Here is a 16847-nt window from a genome sequence, read left to right as displayed (position 1 = left end):
TTGACTTAGTAGCCTAAGTTTTGTTTTTTGTCATGTTGGGCCTGTCTGAAATGAGCAAAGATCAGTATATAGGCTAGCAGTCTCTGCTTAATGACACTGGAACTCTTGCAACTTATGCATTTCTTGGCTGAATGCTATTTAAAAGGCTGATGTGAATATGGCCCAGTTTTGGACATATCTACATTTTTTTATGGTCATTTAATCTTGGGAAGCTACTTTGCAGGTGATGCTTAGTAATTAAGCATGGGGCATACCAAGTTTAATTGTTCATGGCTTGGAAAGATGGACAGCAGCAGTAATCAGATTGGCAAATGGTGTAAGACCAGGAACAACCAGCCCTCATTCTTTTTCAGACTCTGCTTGAAAATTCTTGGTTGCACAGCTGGAGTTGCTCAGCTAAACCAACTTATGCGATCTGCAGAATACAAAGCCACAGTTATTGCTCAACCACATCCACTACAGCTTCATTTGACCAGACAATATTGAGTTGATGAAAAAAACAAGGATAAACCATTAGTTGGTACAAATGTTCTTTGTGAGCATGATGGCACTTATAAAACTGAGTTAATAAGGGCAGTTCAGACATTACAGAGTTCCATGTCTACTAACTCTTCAAACCATATTGTTGCAGCCTTCCATGAAAAGTTTCCTGGTAAGATCCCCAATGGAATGTGTTATGTGTGAAGAAGCTCTCATATCTGATCACTGATGTGCTGCATCCTTTCTGTAAGTATATGCTTGTGAAGGACATTCAATTATTTTTTGTACTAGTATTTGGCAAGACAACCAACAATGCTGGTGTGAAAGAGTTACAGATACATGTTTTATATTGATCCTCATATGGAAACAAATTCAGAGCAGATATTTATGCACAATTTGTTTTAGGAAACTCAACAAATGATGACCTGTATAGGAAGGTTATGTCACCAATTGAGCAGAATCAGCTGCTACTTGAAAAACTGATCATGCTTGGAAGTGATGGATCAAACATCAACAAAAACGTTTTGAACAAGTTCAATGCCAAAAACAGAAAGGGATTATAGAACATTTACACATGCAACATTCATATAATCCATAATCATTTCTTGAAAGGTCTTCTGGGTTTCAGAGAAAAAAGTTCTGACTTTGTTATTCTTATGCATTCATTTTTTGATGGCTGGCCTGTATGTTGTGAAGACTATCAAAAGTGCCAAAAGAAACTGAGGCCAGGGAATGCTTTCAGAAATCATGTCCCAAGCCAGTGCCTGACAATCAGACATGCCCTTGCTAGAATCATGTAGCAGTGGTCAGCAATCATGGAGTACTCTCTGAACTTGGTGCTGAGAGACAAAAGCTGAAGAATCTTGTCTCCACTCCCATATTTCTGAAGATTTTGGCTTATATCAGAACTGCAAACTGTTCACGGGTTTCACCCAACTGTTCCAGAAAGAAGAGTTTCTGATTCATGTTCTGCACACAGAGATCAAAAGACCAAGTGTGACACTTTGCAGATGGGTCTTTACTCCAGATTTTGTGACCAAGACTGAAAATTTCTCACCAGAAATGTTGAACCTTGCTGAAAAATTTGCAGGAAAGCCCCTTGTTTCAGAAAATGCGGAAAAACTTTCTGTGAGAAAGCAACTCTGAAAGACTAGGTCATTTTCTATGTCAATGTGCAAAAACATTTTATTATGGGTATTTGCCATATTTTGAACAAGTGTCCTCTGATAAAGCATTATTTTCTAGAGGCTATACGCTGTTTGAGTCTAATCGACATGAAGGATTCAAGAAGCATTGCAGACATAGCGATTGTTGCACATTAGATTGCAATTGGAGTAAGCTCAGATGTTGCCAAGGCTGAGTGGCTGCTTTTGTGAATAGAAATTGGACCCCATGAGGACATTACTCAGATTGATCATTTTTGGAGTCATGATTTTGGACTGGTGAATGAGCACTGGGACAGCAAGTATCTGGAACTTGCGGTACCAAGCTTATCAAAGCAAGGCTGTCTTTGTTGCATTGCAGTTCAGATGTTGGGTGTGGGCTCTTGTCTTCTGGTTGGATTCTTGGTGAGGACCAGGGGTTAAGGTATGAATGTGTTCTGGATGGCAGACTCATGGTATATGATGCATTGAGGTCTTATGGAGGAAAACCATAATGGTTTGTTTTTACAAAAGAGCTGTTGAACCTTGCATGTTCTGCATGGTCTCAGTACCAACAATATATGGATGAAAAGAAAAAGGAAGAGCTATCCAAGAAGGAGAAAGCAGCTTTCAAAGAGGGCAACAAGTGGAAGTTGCAGGAGGTCCATAACCAAAAGAAATAAATAGAAGACCTGGAAAACAAAAAGAAAAAGAAAATCATCAGAGCAGGAAAAGAGAACAGTAGCTGATACTCTACTTCAGGAAGCAACCAACATAATGAAGAAGGCTGCCAAGTCCAAGAGCTCCATGGACATTGCCCTAGCTTTTTCTATGCTTGAAGGAGCTGTGAAGTCCTGGACAAGTGAAAGAGAGCAGATGCTGAAATCTGCAAGAATGGAGTAGTCTCTTGCAAAGAGAAAAACTTATCTCATACCGAAATTGATGCCCAATATGCAGAAAGAGTGGTGCCAAGAATTTTACGTGTGTCAGTCAATCGTTGGCACAGTTCGAGAAATGACGAATTCAAGTGGCCAGGCATCTGACGCCGTCAACCTCAGATCTGATCCCGCGAATTTCCAAATCTATTGGGCCCCGGGAAATCCTATAGGACAGAGCTTATAATTTGGAACAAACCAACCTGTTTGAACCCTGGGAATACAATTCTGTACAAGCAACCATAAAAGCAAAAATCAACAGAATATAAATTTACGTCTCTCAAAACTGTATTCAAACTGTTACAGAAGTAAGGAAGAATTCTGCACCAGTTGTCACCCTTTTTCTAATAGTCTTCCACATGAAAAAAAAAATGCTTAACTTATGCCTGTTTTATTTTAATTGAAGCTGTTTTATTTTGTTTTTGTAGACTTCGGTTATTAACAAAATAAATCTTATACCATATAGGGTTTGCTGCATTTCTTGCATATAAATCACTGCATATCTTCCTGGAATTAAACTTGTATCTTAGACCCTGTTTTTATATTAACACGTATGTCAAAATTGAATTAGGAAAAAAATAAACTAATATATTGACCGTTTCTTTCTTAGACAAAATACCAAGTGCTGTGCTTACACGCTTCAAAATTAAAAAATGGCATGAGGTTTTCTTGTTTCCTGTAAAAAACCACTGTCTTGAGATATGAGGTTAGCCTTCAAGACCATATTTGAATAGCCCCTTACACTCAGGTGCAGTTTACACTTGTACGATTTGACAAAAGAATGCACGTTTTGCATGATGTTGGGAATAAATATTGCAAATGACACAATTAAAGTAAAAACACGTTTGGTTTACAATCGAAGATCTCCTAGGTCTCCTAGAAGAATTAAGTCCTGATTATCATGATTGGAGGCTTGTTAAGCCAACTGAATTAGAGCTTGGGAGGACGCAAGGGCATGTGGGGTTTCTATGTATGCAACCTATCAGTAATGGTTTTTCCTCATTAATAATACTGACAAAAACGCTCAACTCATGGGGAATAATCATGATTGAAAGATAAATCTCTAACCTGTATTCCCTTCCTTTATGTACATGCCAATAATAATTTATATAGCGTAAAAATCTATTAAAATAACAAGAATTCTATTTTCAATAATCAAAGCCAATGGAAAAGAGATAGAAAAGTCAGTCAAACATATAGACATGCTAGCTTAGTAATAACTTTCCAGGCCACATTTTTGGCCCTGGGATCATTTCTGAAAGGTTTATTCACCTAATTAAACTACTGTATAAGATTGTTAGAAGCCCCTAATCTACAATTTTGCCTGAGTGACTATTGTTTAAATTTTTTCCATATTTGACAAAGACCATTTTGAGGTATAATTGAAAATGAATCTTATGCAGCTAATACCTTACTTATAGGGTGTCTGTATTTGTCATTTGATGACAAATTCATTGTAAGGTAATAGTGTCCTGGTCTTTGTTCAGGGACTAGAGATCCACCTTCCCACCCAGGGTTTCTGAGATGAGGACTGACTTTTACTCTACAATTAGATTATTGGCTTACCAACAAAATGAAAAAGGAGATGAGCTCCCTCCTCTCCATGGATTAAATGGTCTACTTGGAAGATGTCTTGGTAAAATTATGAGAAAGTACCATTTGAGGGGGCTGTGGCTAGATTTTTGCCAAGACTTAGGCCAAAAGGGGATGCCAAGCTGATTACTAAGTGAGAGAAAATGGCGGCAAGAATTGCTTCACTGGGCCAGGGGCTTACAGTACACTTCCACAAAAGGGCGTTGACGGGAGAAGCATTAAATATGGAAAAGATTTTCTCTTCGTTCCAATGGATGTACTCATTATAGAAGAGATTAAAGATTTACCCTCAAACCAAGGTAGGCCTATTAAAAAAGGTGGGCTATATTTTTAGAAGATCAATCACAGGATCAAATATAACCTATTGAAAGGGCTACCCATTCCAAGAGACCTGATTATTCGTATGTGCTTTAAGTGTTTGCACTGATAATCACAACTTTACAAATTCTTCTAAAGTAGACAAGGGTGAAAAAGATAAGACATCAAAATGTCCTAACTGCAACAACCATCACTATGCCAACAGTTCTGAATGCGCAAAAATATAAGGCAGAAGAGGTTTGCTGAAAACTGCTTGTGAGCAAAATACTAGCTACAAAGATGCCCTCTTGAAGATTAAAAGCTCCCAACACACCAATTAGAATTCTATCATCTCCTTCCATATGTTGCATACCCTAAAAGAAAGTACAAAAAAATTTCCTGCATATGTTGGAAAACCTACTTGGGGAGAAGTCAAGAAGATGATTACCAACTTTTCTAATATTGTGTCTAGATTGGTACAAAACTAGGCAGATGCTATATCCAAGGTTTGAAAAAATGAAATCAATTGAATCTTTAATCTTACTGTTAATTAAAAAAAGACATTGGATGAAAAAGTAGTTTTTAAAGTAATGACTAGATTTATTGAAGTATCACATCAATTTTTGATAGTCTTTTTTTAGATGGCGTTAAGAGGAATAAAAGTCATAGAAATGGCTGGTCTAGCTCCTGGCCCTTTTTGCGGAATGATTTTTGCCGATTTTGGAGCTTCAGTTATTCGAGTTGACAAGGTACCTCTCTCTATCCCCTCTCATTCTATCTCTTTCTTCTCTCTCTCTATCTCTCACTCTCTCTCTTTCCCTCTCTCCCTCTCCCCCCTCTCTCTCTCTCTCTTTATCTCTCTCTCACACCCAGCATATACATATGCTATACCAAAAGAAATCTTCACTTTGGAAAGTAATATTTTAATATTCTATGCTTATGTTTTCTGCTCTACTCTGTTTAGAGTGTTACTACTTACTGTCTCCTATGAATTTTCTACTTTCTTTCAGTATTTTCTTGTGACTCTTTGTCACCTCTCTCAAAGATGTCCTGCTTTTTTGTCACCCTGCTTTCCAAAGATGTTGAAAGACTATGATTTTTCAAACCTGTCATTGTTCATCCAGAAACCCAACCTAATGTTCAAGATCTTTTTTAAATTTTACTCTCCTTGCCATTTATGTCGAATTTTCCTCCGAATGTCGACCAGTTCTTCACTGGTCTTACTACTTTCATTATTTCTTATTTTTTCCCTTGTTAGTTGTTTATTAGTTTTTTCATTGCTATATTCTGTTTCTATATATTGCGTTATTTAGTTTAACTTTTTAAAGGGGTTTTATTAATATATCTTGAGATTCACAACAAACCAAGCCTCATGAATGAGTAAGCAATTTTTCTTATAGAAATAAACTACTTTTTTAGGATGAATAAAAAGTCTGATTGTTGAATCATTATCGAATGTTATCCTTCTCTTCATTGTAGCCCTTTTCAGTGAATTAATCCCAATTTATCTTACAGCTTGTTCCTTGATATATGGCTGTTCAAACAAATTGAAACCAAACTCAAGTTATAAGACTTGAATCTCTCATGAGTCATAAATGTTCCATTAAGTATTAGAACCCCAATATGCTTTTGTTGCTTTTGCGTTTAAACAGAGTGTCCTCTGCCTATTAGCTAAGAGTTATATTTTATTCCTTTGGTACAATTATCTTTTAAGTTATCCCTTTTATTTGGGGGGGGGGGAGAAAGTTTGGCTCATAGTTGTAGTCAAGTCACTATGCAGGAGCTATATTTGACCAAATATTGTGACTCAGTTCGTTTTCTGAACTATGCAGCTTGGCAATACGTATTCCCTCATCATACTAACAGTTTTTCTTTCTTTAGCAACTATTTCAAAAATTAAATCGTTTTTCATTTTTTAAGACGAATGCTGTACCTTTGGACCGCCTTAGTCGAGGTAAACGGTCAATAGCCTTGAACTTGAAGAACCCAGAAGCCGTTGCTGTAATCAAAAAATTAACTAATCAGGCTGATATACTGATTGAACCATATCGACCTGGTGAGTTTTTTCTTTGAGTTTTATGGGCATCCAGAGAGGGAGTGGGGACAATAATTGGTCCAATAAATATTTGCCGAGCAAAAAGTGCCCCCTTTCCCGGAAAAATTCTTTCAGGGTCCCGTGTCTGGCATTCTGTTTCATCTATGGCTTCTTCCATAAATATCATAAAGGGGTTAGGGATTTTCCACCAAAATTCTTGCTGGGAGTAAGATGTTCTAGCATTCTGGTAAGTAGTTAAAGAGAGTGTGCCATTATATACTGATTTTTTCCTTCTTAGTTCCAAATAGAGTAATGTGAAAATGCCTAAATTATAGTTTATATATTATAAAGAATTTCTTCAGTGAAATTGTTCACTAACTGCAGAGCCTATTGGATAGCAGGCACAAAGGAAGAAAATGTATGTTCTCCGTTTCGGATGCCTGTTATATAACGTTACGCGATTGTTTTCAGATTGTGATTGGCTAAAAGTTGTGGAAACTTACTGGTTATATAATGGAAAAGTTCGAAAAATCAAGAATTAAATAAATAGTTCTTCGAAGATAGCAGGCACAAAGGAAGAAAATGTATGCTCTCCGTTTCGGATGCCTGTTATATAACATTACGCGATTGTTTTCAGATTGTGATTGGCTAAAAGTTGTGGAAACTTACTGGTTAAATAACGGAAAACTTCGAAATATTAAGAATTGAATAAATAGTTCTTCGAAGAAAACAAAAACATGATATTTCAGACACAAAATAAATTTAGTTAATTCAAAGTCTGAAATTGTATCTATTATTGGTCACCGTTTTTCAGGTAGTTTTGTGATTCCTGTACTCGTGGTCCGTATGTGTGATTCCTCTATCGTAACACTGCTTGTTTTTTCACCAAAAAATTTCGTGTCACAACGATCGTTTAATTCTTCCTTGTTTTAGAAGCGTTATAGAGACCAAATGATGCCTTGTCTGCGGTAGCCCTGTGTGGCAACTTTTGCAGCAGAAACTAGAAACCAAGCAAAGATACAAAATCAGTAAACCCTCTATGTTATGTGAATTCTCAAAGTCCAGATATTGTAACACATATGTTTATGTTTAGGCACCCAGGAAAGGACTATCTTGAATATATAACTTAATACCAAAAGATTCATTCAAGACAAAAAAAGCTAACATCTCTCACCCCAAGCAGGTGAAATGACCATTTTCCAAGTAATTGCCAATGAAGTACGAGCCGAGGAAGCATCATAAGAAAAGCAAAATATAAAAGTAATTGAAAAATAATCACTACTTTGTCGGAACGATACTGTGGATGTGGCAACGTATCCCAATAAAAAAAAATAATTTTAGGCAATTCTTTGGACACTATGAAGTAGCGTTTGTAGATTCATCAGGTCATGTCCATAGTCTTTTCCGTACAATATTGTCAGTAGAGCCAATACAGTATAGCTAATTTTTGTTCCTGTTCTTCAGAATTGGTAATTCACTTCCGGTTTAAAAAGCAGATCGCAAGAGTCGATGTGTTTCTCCAAAATTGTGTTCTCTAAAGTTATGATGAACCCATGTATCGTATATATTTTGGCCATCAAGATGTTTTGTATTATTCTTAATGTATTAATGTATAAATTTACGTTTTTCACCATCCCTTGTGTTGTAGTGTGGTGATCTTTATTGATTATGGATTTTTGGCAAATCCATGTTTTCTTTATTGTCTGGTAACAGCTGCCATAGCATTTCTGTTTGATTTGTTTATTTCAGGTGTAATGGAGAAGCTTGGTCTAGGTCCCAAAGTTTTAATGGAATCAAATCCTCGTCTTATTTATGCCAGGTTAACTGGGTTTGGTCAAGATGGACCGTATGCAAAAATGGCTGGTCATGATATTAACTATGTTGCTCTCTCAGGTAACTTCAATGAAAAAAACCTCTTCCCTAGTACTATGCAGGCCCTGATTTTTTCTTTTTTTTATACTCCAAAACTCATATATTTTTCATAGTAGTTCAAAAGTAATTTTTTTAGCACAACCTAAATAGCGAAATTATTGTTTAATGTGCAGTAAAATATTTAGGTTGTACTGTTTTCATAGCTCTATCCATTTGAGGTCAGGGAGTCGTTTATTGGGCCTCGTTAGACTAGAGTGCTTTCAAGGACACCCAACATATATGAGTATTTACTGTTTAGGATTTTTACCTAGTGCTACTGATTCTAACTAATTTGGAACCTATAGATCAATCTTTATCTAAACTGACATTTATCTTAACATGTTGCTGAATTCCCCGATTGGATTGACTTGAATTTATTGTAAACAGAGCATAAGTACAAACCAGCCCCTGTTCTATTAATAATAATGTCAATAGTTTAGCTCATTACTGTCATGGTCAATAATATTTATCATCTTAGTTTCATATTGAAGTATTTTCTCGTATATTATTTGCTAAAAAAGCTTTTAGTCTCTTGATAAGAATTCTTTTGAACAAATATAGTTGATTGTTGGTCAGACAAACGTCTGATGATTGAATTCTCCCGCGTTGTAAATCCTCATTGAATAACTAGGCCCATGCCTTAAATGGGATTTTGGTTGACCAGATCTAGACCAAAACACTGGTAATATTACGTATAGTCTTTTGGAGAATTATATCTAATATATTATATACTTCGCGCCACCCCAACACCTAGTTGCCAGTTGCAGTTCCTGTGGGCTAGAGTCGAAAGCAGCAGCAAAACCCAGCGAAAAATTGATTGTAGTATTATTATAAGAAGTTTATAATGATAGTATGGTAATATAGTAAATAGAAAGTAATACAATAAATGACTTAATACTATTATAGTAATAAAATTATAGTAATATTAATAGAATTAATTGTGGGGGACCATAGTGTTCACAGTATTTCTGAATAAGACCTAATCTGAAAATCTTGTAAGTTGTTCTCTTCCTTTTCATAATATGCATTGGTTTTCGTGTGTTTGTTCATCTCTTGCTACCTTGAATCTTTGGCGCAGATCTAAGCGTATCCATGGATGATGTCCCTTAGTAGCTGTGGCATCTACATTTGTTCTCTTTTTAATACTGGGATTGTCACGGACACCTTCCAATCAGACGGGAAGGTTTTTTTCCCAAAGTTTTAATTCTTTCACTTCAATATATGGCAGGGATTTCTAAACTTCAGGAGGGTGACCATCTTTTTCAGGTGGTTTGTTCTTTTTTTGCCGCTTGATAGCGATCTGTATATCTGAAAATGCGGTAGTGCCATTTAGATTTCAAATGGAGGTATTTTTACTGTAAGTGACAGTTCTGCATATTGAATTGGTCCTAACTATTTTCTAATAAAAAATGAAATAGTTTAAAAAAAGATTGTGCCCAATTGTGGAAAATTCCGGACAGGATCCTAAGTAACTTAGACTTCTAACTGATATTGCGATTCTTTTGCTATGCATAGGGTACTGATCATCCGTACATAAATGGTCTCTAGAAGACTTGTTCAATTGTTTTACCAAATCACCCACCCTTTCGGGAGATTTCCTCCTTTTCCCGTCAATTGATGAAATTTTCTCATGCTCCTATCTTTGGCAGGATAACTTTCAACTTTTTTAATGTTATGTCTCCGGAATTCACTTAAAATTTAAAGGTGTTTTTGGTAAAAGGAGTACAAAAGCTTCTTTCTTTCGAGTTCTAGTCACTATTAGCAAAAGCCGCTCCTCACTTACGGTTTAATGCCACGAATTGTTTGCTATATAAAAGTTAAGATAAAACCCAATATTTTCATTTGCATGTTAATATGAGTAAAGTTCCTGGCAACACTTGCATCTTCATTTTCACAATTCACTGACGGCACAGAAGGTATCACCCCCCCTCCACTGCACCTTTTTTGCCGCTAAGAATGTTGAATTTCATCTTCTATATTTAAAAAAAACATCCCGCAGCGACCCCTTTTATCTATGTGAGGGTTCACGGAGAGGTAGGAAATTTGACCGCAAAATGAATTTTTAAGGTATCAGGCACCCGTTCACCTCACATAAACCGTCTTTGAAAAGACACCCCACCCCACCTTCTTTGGAAAGACAGAGAAGTAAATTTAGAGAAGACAAACGGGTCTGTAGCCAGTATGAGGAAAAAGAAGAGAAACCATCAAACAAATATTTCGCAAGTATAAAGAAAGACGCCTTCAAATTCAAATGAATAGAAAACTAAAATCCAAAGAAAAGAATATATTTAAAAATAAAGCAAAATTAAATAATATATTTTTATTCGTATATGCAAGTAGCAATTGAATATTTATTGGTTTGTTTGTTTTACTTTTACATGTATTCTCTTCTTTTTTCTTTTTTTTGAATTTTAGTTATTTCGCTTTTATTTTAACGTCGAAGATGCCTTACTTTATGCAGGCGAAATATTGGTTTTGTTGTTTCTCTTCTTTTGCTCATACTAGTCGCAGAACCGTTTTGCCTCTTCTAGATTTATTCTTTGTTTTGTCTATAATAGCTGGTGCAGAATTATGCATCAGTGTACATAATTTGTCAACTAGCAATTGAATAAAAAAAAAATAAATGAATCTTCAAAATAAAGGTCTATATTAACTGTTTATTTTGTACAAATTACGTGTACTACTCACTTGGCATTGTTGCCTTTGACCTGAGAAGTTTGATATACAGTTTTTCGAGAATTTTAAATCGATTGGCTAGCTCAGACTTTTTGGTCGGTTTGAACTTGGCGTACTTTTGGGCAGAAATATTGCTTTGTGCCAAACAATGTAGAAAACGTCATTTTTGTGTGGCACAATTTTCGACCCTTAAAAAGGGCGCTTGAACTTTTAAGTTCTATTGGTACCAGCTGTTTCTCGATTTTGTTGGACTATTGGGCTTCGTCATATTAGATTTTGTTGGACTATTGGACTTCGTCATATTCGTCATATTGGTGTTGGACTTCGTCATGAACACCACTAGGGAAAAAAATCAACAAATAAGCAGGCATCCATGATCTTCCTTCTCGTAAGAAGTTTTTAATTCCATTTTTTTTGTAGATGGAAGCTTGCAAATTTCACAACGGAGTTTTTGATATGGTCAATTTGATGGTTTCATTTTTATTATGATTGCTTGCCTTCTTGGGAGCGTTTCCCCACTATTTCGAAACTCAGGCAAATTTTCTCAGGCTCGTAGCTTTTGATGGTTAACTTAAAAAGTTGATGACTTTTATATATTTGAAATCAGCGTAGAATATTGACACTTTTCATTTATTAAAATTTTATGGTTATTAAAATTCCTTTTTTTTGAGTTTCAGTTACTATTAGCCCAGGTTATTCCATACTTGCAGTTCGTTACCACGAACTGTTTGATATTAGCTTCAAATTGACAATTAACAAACCCAGAAATGCCTGAATTACGGGTCCAATTTAAATCAAACTACATTTGTTATTGGGTAATTGCCGTGTTATAATTCTGATTTAAATATCGTCGTTGTTGGCTTCTGGTGTTTAATTGCAACTGTAATCTCAGGTGTCTAATGGTAATGTTAGTCTCAAATGTGTTTTTGGCTTTGTTTTTATATTTAACAAAATGAATTCTGTTTTTATTAGTGTCAACTTACCATCAAACTAGATTTATCAAGAGTTTCAGAGACTTATATCCCAGGGGCAAGGAAAATGAAATTAGGTAATATAGAATTTATTTACTCAGGCTGGAAGGATTGGGCACATAGACAGGGAGTTAGGCTAATGATAAATAGGAAGCTTCTTGTTTAGGGCTGGGAATGTATTAACAATAGAATGTTAGCTACTCAATTTACTGTTAAAAAATTGGTATCAGTCATAGTAGTATAGGCAGCTGTAGAACCGAATGATGGAGATAGTAGTGACTTGAGTGAATTTTATTTACAACTATAAGAACAAATAGACAGGGTCTCAGGTAGAGATATGGTGTTTTTTCAGGAGATTTTAACGCCCAGGTCAGTAAAAATAGAGATAATGGTACCCTAACCGAAGTAAATTTGGTGTAGGAAAAGAAAGCAGTAATGGTTAAAGATTGCTGCAGTTTTATAGGTATAACAATCTAGTTATAACTAATACAGTATTTGGTCATAAAATGGCCCATATGTTAACGTGGTATTCACGTGGTGGTAAGGCAGCTAACCTTAACCGAAGGCTGGCAGGATCGCTATTGATATTAAAAGTAAATATCATCATCTAGTTGTGTCTAGGGTTAATCTAAATCCGAAATTTAGAAAGATTAACCATCTTCCGAAAAGCCATGACGTTGGTAGACTCCATGAAGAGAATTTGACATATACTTTCCGGGAACAGTTGGATGCTAAACTGGAGAGTTTGAAATTGGACAATGTAGAAGATTGATGGAATAATCTTAGCAAAATAGTTTCTGCAGACTAATGGTGTCTTAGAAAAGAAAATCAAAAATGCAGCTAGGAATGTTATTGAAAAGGCTTTATTTTTAGTAGTGAGGAGGAGAGGTTCTTACAAGAACTATATGAATGATAGATTACGCGAAGATAAGAAAAATGTAAAAAAAGTGGAGAAAGCATTAAATATGAACTAAGAAGATGTTAAATAAATAAATGAATAAATATATTCGTAAATTTGATGGCATGCCGTTAAGCCTCTACAAAACAAAAATCTTAATTTGCATTTCTTCTAAATTGGCACAAGGAGAAAATGTCACTTGAAAAATATTCATCAACTTCCTTCTTGAATGTCAGTAGGTTTGTAGAGCAGATTACTCTTTCTGGTAAGTTGTTCCAATGCTGAACCACTCGGTTGCCGAAAGTCCATCGGCCCATGTCCTTGTAAAAGCGTTTCGTACTCACTTCGTACTGATTTCCTTGGAGATGATTTTTATTGAACTGCACGATTCTCTGGGCTGGTACGTTATGATATGCTCCATTGCAGAGCTTGTACGTTTCAATAAGATCACCACGTTGGAATCTATAGGCGAGGGTCGGTATTTCAAGCTTTCTAAGCCGCTCTTCGTAGGGAAGGAAGCGTAACCTGGGAGAGAATTTAGTTATCCTCCTCTGAACATTTTCGAGAGCATATATGTCCTTGTTATAGTATGGTCTTGTAGAACAATGTCCATACTCAAGAATCGGGCGGACAAGGGACTTATAGAGCGTAGCAAGCATTTTGTCGTCCTCGCACGAGAGGTTTCTTCTGATCATACCAGCAACTTTAGAAGCCTTCTTGACGACAGCTTCATAGTGGCTACTGAAGTTCAGTTCAGAATCCACTAAGATGCCTAGGTCTCTTTCTTCTTTACTAAGAGTGAGTGAAGCAGAACCAAGAGAGTATGAGGATGGAAAAATTTGTGGCCCCCGAGTGAGGATATGACTTTTCTGGGTATTGATTTCCATGATCCACTTCTTCATCCAGTCATCGATTCGTTAGATATCCGCCTGCAGGTGGTGAATGTCTTCACATGACAAGATGACACGATAGAGCTTTGTATCGTCCGCGTAGAGAAGGATGTCAGATTCGATGCCCTCAACTAGGTCGTTGATGTAGAGATTAAACAGAAGAGGGCCGAGAATTGACCCCTGGGGTACTCCGCTAAGAACTTCCTCTTCGGTATTGCTGAGACAACCTTCTACGCACACAACTTGCTTTCTGCCAGTTAAGAAGTCCGTAATCCATTGAAGAAGACTGGATGAGGACCTGGATGAGGAGAGACCGTATTTCCTGAGCTTCTGGACGAGACGCTTATGGGGAACTTTTACAAAGGCTTTCTTTAGATCCGAGTATATGAGATCAATCTGGAACCCCTTGTCGATGTTTTTCTTCCAATCTTCTGGGGCACAAAGCAGGTGGATTTCTGTAGATCGTTCCTTAAGAAAACCAAACTGCTTTTGGGTAAGTATTTTTTCTCGTTTTAAGTGTTCTAGGGTGTGGTCTGCAATAAGAGACTCAAGTACTTTACACGTGATACAAGTGAGGCTTATCGGTCTGTAGTTTGATGGGTCTTCTCGTTTCCCACCTTTGGATATTAGGATGACAATAGTTTTTTTTTCGGGAAGCTCACCGAGTTTAAGAGACTTTCTGTAAATGTAGACTAGTGGCTCTGTTATTACCGTTGCAAGTTCTTTGAGCAGTTTTGGATGTAGATAGTCTGGGCCTGTGGACTTGCTTGGGTTAAGTTCTCTGAGTTTCTTTAGAACATCGCTATGGTTGATCTCTATCGGTCTTATCGAGTCGCTTAGACCCTGAATTGGTTCCTCGCGGCTAAAGTGGTCTTCGTTCTCAGGTTCCTGAAAAAAAAAACAGAAGAGAACTGGCTGTTGAGAGTACTTGCCTGGTCCGTGGGGTCGTGTACCAGCTTTTGTTTCACGGGATCGTAAAGAGATGAGACTCCACTTTTGTTTTTCCTTTTGCTGTTCACGTGTTTTGGGTTTTCTTTCAAGGAGAAAGCTAATTTACGTTCTCTAAGCTTTCCTTCTCTTCTTGTTACTTTCTGAACCCTGTTGCGGAGCCTCTTGAATGTGTTCTCTCTGTCGTTACTTTGTCGATTGATTTTGTAGTCTCTCCATGCTTCTTGTTTTGCTTTAATCAGTTCAATATTGGCTTTAGGTAATGCAACATGGGTGTATTTCTTGTGCATAGGAATAAATTGTTCTTCCATTGAGGCTACAATCGCAGTGAACCTTGTGTAAATGGTGTCTAACGACTCCAACCTACTGAATTCTTCAATCCAGTTGACATCCGAAAGCTCTCTTCCCATAGCAACGTAATCTCCCTTGTAGTAGTTACGTTTCGGTGCCACACGTGTCCTCAAAACCTCCATTTCCAAGCTAAACACAATCACCGAGTGATCCGATTTACCGATTGGTTACAACTGCTTAATATTTGATACCAGGTCTCCATCGCTTACCAGTAGCAAATCGAGGATACTTGGTGTATCAGATCCCCACATCCTTGTTGGCTCAGATATTAGCTGCTCTAGAAAGTGTTCGTTAATAACGTCCAGGAATTTACTCGTCAAGCTTGCGGTAGATTCCGTGGTGTATCGCCTATTCCAGTCTGTCTTAGGGAGATTGAAATCTCCTATAATAGCAAGCTTTTGATTGGTATTCTTAGCGAATGCTGCTGTTTGCGAGAACAGAGCTTCGTCGGATGTGTTAGTGTTGTTGGGGCTACGATAACAGATCCCAAGAACAGTATCGCTGGTCGTTTTAGACTTAATGTAGATCCACAGACTTTCTTTGGGCTCGATCGTGTCGGTTAACATCGATATTGGATGCACGTTGATGCCTTTTCGACAATATCAGACTATCCCTCTACCTGTATTCTCTTCCAGATTTTGTTCATACAGATAATAATCTTCAATACTGAGCTCTGCGACGGTAGGTAAGTATCTGTAGTTGTTTGGTTTAACTTCTACTATTGCCACAATATCCGGATTTTCCATTTTGATAACCTGCTTTGCTTCCTTCATTTATTTGTATGGCTTGGGCCTTTTCCTCGTCAATTTTGGTGCTGTCGTTGTCTGGGACCATTTGATGGTCTCGCTTGTTGTCTCATTCTCTGGGTCCCGTTAGACCTGGGATTGGTGCTTCCAGTAACGTTAGAGTGTTGCTGTGGTTGCTGACCTTGGCTCGACGCTGTTGTGCCAATTGTGCCATTTGCATTGGTGTTCGATCAGGGTTTATGTAGACCTGGTTTTACAAGTTCGTTGGTCGATTTTCTTAGATTTGGGGCTGTGCTGAGAATCTTCTGTCGCTTCTTGATTGTGTCGATTGAGTCCTTCAGTTTGACTACTAAGACGCGTGGCTTACTGCCAAAGTGAAGGCCATGGATAAAATTGCTGAAGAACTAGAAGATGCAGCCAGACGGCATAATAATAAAATATTGTACTGACATGCTAATACATTAAGAGGGAATGATCAATCTAAATGTCTCAGTGAAAAATAGGAATCAGGTAACAATTAGTGATAAGTTAAGATTTAAGAAGAGATGGGCCAATCATTTTGGGAATTACAGGAAATTTTTTTGTAAAAATGAAAAAGCTGTGAAACTTTGGATGTGAGGGAATATTTGAGGAAAATTAGTGACAGTACTATAAGGATTAAAAAATGACAAGGTGCTAGTTGCTGATGGTGTGTTAAATGAGTTTTTTTTTTTAATATGGTGGTTGCGAAGCTAGAGATAAATAACTTATGATTATGAATATTTTTTTTTTTAAAGAGGAAGTATCTAGCAATTTTTTTAGGAAACTATAATTGAGCCCCTCTTTAAGATAGGTGATAAGACTAAGTGTAGTAATCATATAGGCATTAGCTTGGTTTCTATTGGAAGCTAGTTAATTTGTATGATAATACTTTTTAGAATTACAGGTGATGTAGTTAAAGTTTTAAAAGAGGAACAGCATAGTTTTGGGAAGGG

At 36.9% G+C, this 16847-nt stretch overlaps 1 protein-coding gene across 5 annotated transcripts in view; it reads left to right on the top strand.

Moving 5' to 3' along the window:
• Nucleotides 1–16847, top strand: part of LOC136037651 (alpha-methylacyl-CoA racemase-like) — a 48493-nt gene that overhangs the window by 4986 nt on the left and 26660 nt on the right. For 3 of the 5 annotated variants that reach the window (XM_065720366.1, XM_065720365.1, XM_065720368.1), the window contains exons 2-4: nt 5089–5196; nt 6368–6503; nt 8232–8375. In XM_065720366.1, the coding sequence (XP_065576438.1) occupies nt 5089–5196; nt 6368–6503; nt 8232–8375 (388 nt within the window). Of the gene's footprint in view, nt 1–5077; nt 5197–6367; nt 6504–8231; nt 8376–16847 lie in introns of all 5 variants that reach the window. The other 2 variants (XM_065720367.1, XM_065720370.1) reach the window with 2 other exon arrangements.

Source organism: Artemia franciscana, chromosome 17, assembly GCF_032884065.1.
Source record: "Artemia franciscana chromosome 17, ASM3288406v1, whole genome shotgun sequence".
In the NCBI taxonomy this organism is placed as follows: Eukaryota; Metazoa; Arthropoda; class Branchiopoda; order Anostraca; family Artemiidae; genus Artemia; species Artemia franciscana.
The sequence above is the reverse complement of the archived record's forward strand: the minus strand, read 5'-3'. Positions and strand labels throughout refer to the sequence as shown.